This window comes from Dunckerocampus dactyliophorus, chromosome 12, assembly GCF_027744805.1.
Source record: "Dunckerocampus dactyliophorus isolate RoL2022-P2 chromosome 12, RoL_Ddac_1.1, whole genome shotgun sequence".
Taxonomy (NCBI): domain Eukaryota; kingdom Metazoa; phylum Chordata; class Actinopteri; order Syngnathiformes; family Syngnathidae; genus Dunckerocampus; species Dunckerocampus dactyliophorus.
In genome coordinates this window covers 26,408,229-26,414,547 of record NC_072830.1, presented here as the reverse complement: position 1 = coordinate 26,414,547, position 6,319 = coordinate 26,408,229, and the positions used below count along the sequence as shown (strand labels likewise).

General features: G+C 39.9%; 1 protein-coding gene across 2 annotated transcripts in view; it reads right to left on the bottom strand.

Annotated features, from left to right (window-relative positions):
• Nucleotides 1-891: 891 nt before the first annotated feature.
• The window catches only part of dner (delta/notch-like EGF repeat containing), a 39,127-nt gene continuing 33,699 nt past the window's right edge, over nt 892-6,319 (bottom strand). For both annotated transcript variants that reach the window (XM_054793260.1, XM_054793261.1), the window contains exons 9-13: nt 4,389-4,511; nt 4,203-4,316; nt 2,923-3,054; nt 2,571-2,817; nt 892-1,929 (exon numbers count right to left, since the gene is read on the bottom strand). In XM_054793260.1, the coding sequence (XP_054649235.1) occupies nt 1,818-1,929; nt 2,571-2,817; nt 2,923-3,054; nt 4,203-4,316; nt 4,389-4,511 (728 nt within the window). In that variant the 3' untranslated portion in view covers nt 892-1,817. The remainder of the gene's footprint in view (nt 1,930-2,570; nt 2,818-2,922; nt 3,055-4,202; nt 4,317-4,388; nt 4,512-6,319) is intronic.

Sequence of the window (6,319 nt, the reverse complement as noted above, 5' to 3'; positions counted from 1 at the left end):
GCAAAAATTGGAATAAACAAGAACCACTGATTTTACGCGAATAGTGTCGAAATATTATTATAAGGTAACATTTTTCAGAGAAAAATGTAATTTTTAAGTTGAAATATTGAATGAACAACACAGAAAAAAAGTTGAAATATTATGAGAAACAAACAAAACAATGATGAAAGATGCAACGCAATGAACAGAGCTCAATCAGTAATAAAAGGAGTGAAATTGTACAACACTTGCAAACAGAAAATATTGGACAGGTTTTCAGGCCAGAAACACTGCATGAACTAACCAAATTTTTACCCTCTTTTCTGGTAACTCAAAGTAAATCCATGCAAAACTAAAAGTATGTTTAAAACATAAGCATTTTTGGAAAAATGAACTGATTGTTATACTTTATATAGTTCGTGAATGTAGCATCAGACATTTTCACGATAAGGTGCACATTTTATTTCAGTCATCTTAAAATGTGGGCCCTCACACACACACACACACACACACACACAGGAAGTTAAAGGTCATGGATAGGGCCTCTGATCATCAGCAAAGGTCAAAGCCATTAATAACAGAGTGCAGCGAGTGTGCGCAGACACAGACATGTTCGTAAGTGTTGTGTGTGACATGCGTCTGCAGTCCCCGTCTTGTGTTGAGGGATGTTTACACAGGGAACATCTGGATAAAGCCTGAGGTCACTGAGGCCGCTCACATTACCAACACTCCATAAAAGGTCTTTCCCACACAGCCAACCTCTGCTCAGTCTGCTGTGTGTGACCTTGGGACAAACAGCAAAAAGACAGACGCTAAGTGTGATTGCCATTTATTTAACATTCAAAGTGGTTGTTTCTTACTCAGGTCAACTTGCTTTTGTTTCAAGTGTGAGAGACGAAAGAAGACACCAGGTTTGACCGATATGTTTTTACTTCAGTCTTTACATTATTTAACACAGATGATAAGCAAGTCGTTTTTCTCCGTCTACATGTCATTCCAATGCAGGAACTATTCTGTAACGACACTCGAAGTGTGTTAGTGTTGTATAACAGAAACAAGTACACTGAATAAAACTGTGTATTACAATCATACCAAACTTCTACCCTAAAGTTCACGAAAGTACATAAAGTGGCATGGTAGGCTCATAGTACTCTTGCCAATGCACATTCTTTACGATTCATACACAGATGAGAAACTTGCATGTAAAGAACAAAGACGATACGTATTTACTGAAAGGAAAAAAATAAATCTTTAGATTCTGTGTGACTAATATTCTTAAAACATGTATCCTACTTACCACAACAGAATATTTGGCACAATCTGGACAGAGTAATACATCTGCAGGAAAATATAGCAACCAATTAAAGAGCCTCCAAATATTACAGAAAGAACATCAAATCTAACCATGCATGAAGAAGTAAGGCAACCTACTGCAGGATTTAGTTGAAATAGAAAAATATACAGCGTACGCAGTGACACCTATCTCTACAACAGCTGTGCCAACTTGCTGTCAACTGTCGGATTAGCTTGTGTTCACAAATCGGGGCTCCTGAGTTGCAGGCCCTGACTGAAGACAGACAGTTGGGTGCGGACTAACCGTCGCTCTATCGTGCAGCATCAGTAACTTGGGTCAGTGCTGCTCTTATGCTACAATAAAGCCTTAAAGGTGAACATTAACAGGAAAATAGATGTATCAAATTCCATATTTGTTTCCTTAAACTACAGAGTACATACTGGACTTGGGGATTTTTTTTCCGTGTTCTCTAATTTGACATTCATACAGACTTCCTATATAAGCGTGTGTGTGTATGTGCATGTGCGCATCATGTTGCTATGTTTTACAAATCCTTCGTTTTAATCAGCGTAACCAAAGGTTTGTCATCTGGACTGTAGTCTTCATAGTTGATGGGAGTGGCATCATACATGGCAGGCCGGGACTTCTTACCAAATCTGAAAGTCAAAGAGAAAATTCAATCAAATGTTATCATGCAAAACATCAGCATATGTCACAGTTTTGTATGTATGTATGTATGTACTTTATTTATTTATTTATTTATGTCTACTACTGTATATTGGGTGATACTGGCGTAAAAGGGAGTGTTATTTCTTGTCCAGAGGGCTCTAATAAAGCTAAAAACTGTATGTAGAATGTCGTAAAATGGTCTAACTACAAAAATATTCCATTTATAAATAAGGAATCCTACTTCGCAGAAATTCACTTATCACAGTTGCGTCTGGAACCAAATAACGGCGATAAACAAGAGATTATTGTATATGTTTATCTTAAATGTAGTGATACTATTTTTACTCCTGTATGGCAGTCAGGAAACACACCCACACTACTTCCTTATACATACTCCTTATGTATCATATCATGAAAGTTACTGTTTTCACTTTCTCTTTTCTACAGGAAAACCGATTCTTAATGGGAGGTCGACTAGCTTCCCACAGCAGATTGTATTCAACCTTAGATGCTCCACTCTGAGTTACAACTGCAGTGACTTGATACTTCAACCACGGCACTATAAAGCCTTTATCTAAGTTCCACTTTTGCAGTTCAAACCCCGACTGGCTTCAGTGCAATCACTGGCCTGGCATGGCGGATGGAGGCGATGGCGTTGCTGAACTCGCTGTCGATGCTGCGGCAGTTGTAGAACTCCTGGTAGGCGTGGCGTGACGAGCCCTGGTACTCGATGCGGCTGATGCGACAGATGCCCACAATGAGGATGATGAGCATGAGCACGAAGGCCACACACAACGCTCCGATGATGATGTACAGGGAGTGGCGGGGCATGTTAGTCAGAGTTTCCTCTGAGTGCTGTGGCTTCCATTGCAGGTCTGGAACACACATACAGTATAGACACACAAATAGCATCGCAAAAGGGCACAGTGTCTGTTTTGATTCACAAGTTTGACCAGAAGTATTTTGACAAGCTGACTTACGGATTTCACAGTTAGGCCCCACCCACCCAGGTAGACAGTGACAGGTGAAGCCATGTGATTGGTCAATACAAGTGCCTCCATGGTGACAAGGGTTGCTCTCACACTCGTTGATGTCGACCTCACATCGCTCCCCTGGATAGGTCAACAGATACAGTATATTCCTCTTATTTCAAAGCACATGAATGGTATTTAAAGCATCTTTAACTGTGACGTCTCTCATTCTAATTTGTCTACAGAAGAATGCTTCACCACTGGTTGACACTGCTGTATTCAACATGATCAATAGGTCCTTATTGATAGACCGTGTAGCACTGTCATTAAACATGGCTGTTAAGAAGCTACTCTTGATCCAAATGTCTCAGCTGTGCGTCCTATAAAACTGTGATTTATTTGAGGACTCTCAGCCATTTTTTTTACAACGCACAATTATACAGAGAAAGCACTGGTACAGTAGAAGTCACTCACAACCAACCAGTGTTTACGACAGCGTATTAGGGCCACATTAAAAATAATATGAGATTTCGAGAAAAAAGTCGTAAATTAACAAGAAAAAAAGTCGTAAATTAACGAGAAAAAAAGTCGTAAATTTGCAAGAATAAAGTTGTAAATCTACGAAAAAAAATGTAAATTTACGCGAAAAAAGTCCTACATTTACAGGAAAGTCGTAAATTTACTAGAAAAAAAGTCGTACAATTACAAGAATAAAGTTGTACATTTTCGAGAGTGAAGTCGGAATATTACGTGTCAGGGAAAACAGAGCATAGCTCCAGTCCCCCACTTTTCAGAGCTGTCTCAGGCAATGCCTGTAACAAAGTTACGAGTTTTTTTTATCTTAAATGTACGACTTGATTCTTGTAAATGTACTTTATTGAAATCTCAGATGATTTTAATGCTCCGTCGTAACAGGCATTGCCTGAGACAGCTATGGGTACTTATGTGTATGAGTTTTTTTCTCTTTTTTTCTTGTAGATTTACCACTTTATTCTCGTTAATTTACGATTTTTTTCTCGTAAATTTCTGACTTTTTTCTCATAAATTTACGTAAATATACGTCTATTTACTTTATTCTCGAAATCTCCAATTTTCTTTTGTTCAATGTGGCTCTAATACTCCGTCGTAAGTCGTAGGTCTGACTGTGCATGTAGAACTTTGTCATGATGTCCCACACAAGTCTATACGCTCTCTTTGGGAAATTCTGCCCTCAGAATTGGATATTTCACAAATTTCTGAGGTATCGGTCAAGTAATTCCTTGCTAGCAGTACCAGACAGTATTCCTTACCCGTGTATCCAGGTGGGCAGGCACAGGAAGCATTGAGTTCTGCACTGTCACAGTGGCCTCCATTGAGGCAGTTCATTTTCAGACACGGGTCCTTGTAAATTTCACAGTGTTTACCTGCACAAACATACATGCACAGTTTTTGTTTACAGGTTCTTTTTTTAATGAAATGACAATACCTCGACATACCTTCAAACTGAGGTGTGCAGACACACTCATAAGCATTGATGAGGTCCCGGCAGGTGGCGTAGTTTTGGCAGGGCGCAGACAAACACTCATTGTACTCTTCTTCACAGTATAAACCATGGTAGCCTAAATAGGACGCAGAACAGAATAACTCATTAAATACACTACATGGACAAAAGTGATGGGACGTGGCCATTACAGTAAGTGTCAGTCGGTCAGTGCGGAAACGTTAGGTTTTTCTTTAGCAGGAGCACTCACGACAAGCTTGTCAACCCAATGGAAATCGCAGGAGGTCATTATAGAAACAGTGTAACAATATAACACGTCTGACTAACAGTGTCAACTTACAAACAACACTAAACTCATCACACAGCATCTTAACATTCAAAAGGTATACCTGAGAAATACACAAACATGTACCAATATGAGTTTAAAATGAGAATAAAAAAATATGTTTTTCCATAATGCATTGTGTCTGAGCAATGCTTTCATTGGGGAGCTGCAATTATGTCAGCCTCTATCTGAACTCTGGACTCCACTGTCTCTCTCTGGTGGACAGAAGCATCCACCATTTTCTATGCTGCTTGTCCGACAATGAAATCCTTTGCTCAAACAAAACTTTCAAATGTTTTTTTAATTATAAACTTGTATTGGTACATGTTTATATATTTATTAGGTATAACTTTTGTGTGTTAAGCTGCTTGAGTCAGACTGTTATATTGAGTAATGACCTCCTGCAATTTCCAATGGGTTGACAAGCTCGTCATGAGTTTTTTCATAGCTCATGATTGGCTCCTGTCAAGTAAAGCGTTGCCTGGTCCTCACGGACTCATGCGCGCCACAATATGCCATTTTATGACATGGACATGACTGACTTATAGAGTATAAGTACAAACCTGTTTATTCCTCAAAATGTAGTCTTGTGGCTTATACACTGGAATTTACGGTTAATAATGTAACTCCACTGATCACAGTAGCAGTGTACTGCATAAACACTTTATCAAAGTCATCTTGTTAACCTCAATGCTATAACAGCGCTATTTTGCCATTGTTGTTTTGGTTGTGACACACTTTTGCTTCCCTCCATTGAACACAAAACACATGTAAGGGTACCAGTTAGATCCTCATGAGTCGTTTCAGTGAAATGCCAGTGAAATGTCAATTGCTTTTTTAAGACTTTCTACTTTCTGTGGCGAAGCCTGGAGTCAGCGTGGAATTCTCTGATGGATTACAGGAAGCTGAGAGATGGGATTCTTCCACATATCAGGTCCCCAGCAGCTTCCTCTCAACCACACACACACACACACACACACACACCACACTGTACCTCAACCATCAGTTGGCATTTTGATGTGTACGTGTGTGTTTGTGTGCACGGTGACGTCTGACATGTCTTATTAGGCTGAGCTACTTATTGGATTGTGTGGCCGTGTCTGCTCAGCCAGCAAATAGTCACATCCAACGAACTCACACACGCGCACACACACACACAGTCTTGTACTGCAATTGCTTCACCATGGCAACCAGACAACTGACAATGACACAGAAATGAGGTGGGGTAAATGGCTGGAAGAAAAAGCCCGTGAAGGACAAAAGAACAAAAAGATGAAAGAAGAAGGACTGGAGTGAAGAATTTGTACAATCGGACGATACAGTGAATGCCTGTTTACCGCATGAAAGTAACACAGTTTTAAAGAAAGCTTTTGAAATTGCAATTATTTCAAAATTGCGATGGACTGGCGACCAGTCCAGGTACCCCGCCTCTCACCCGAGGTCAACTGGGGGGAAAAAAACGACTGCAGTCCCTGAATTAGGAATAGGTTTTGGCTTTACTTCAAGAAGCACGGGAACATTCCAGACACTTGGAGCGCCAACTGCAAAATCACGAAGACTTGAGAAGAGAAACGACAACAACAACTCCACAGTAACATAGA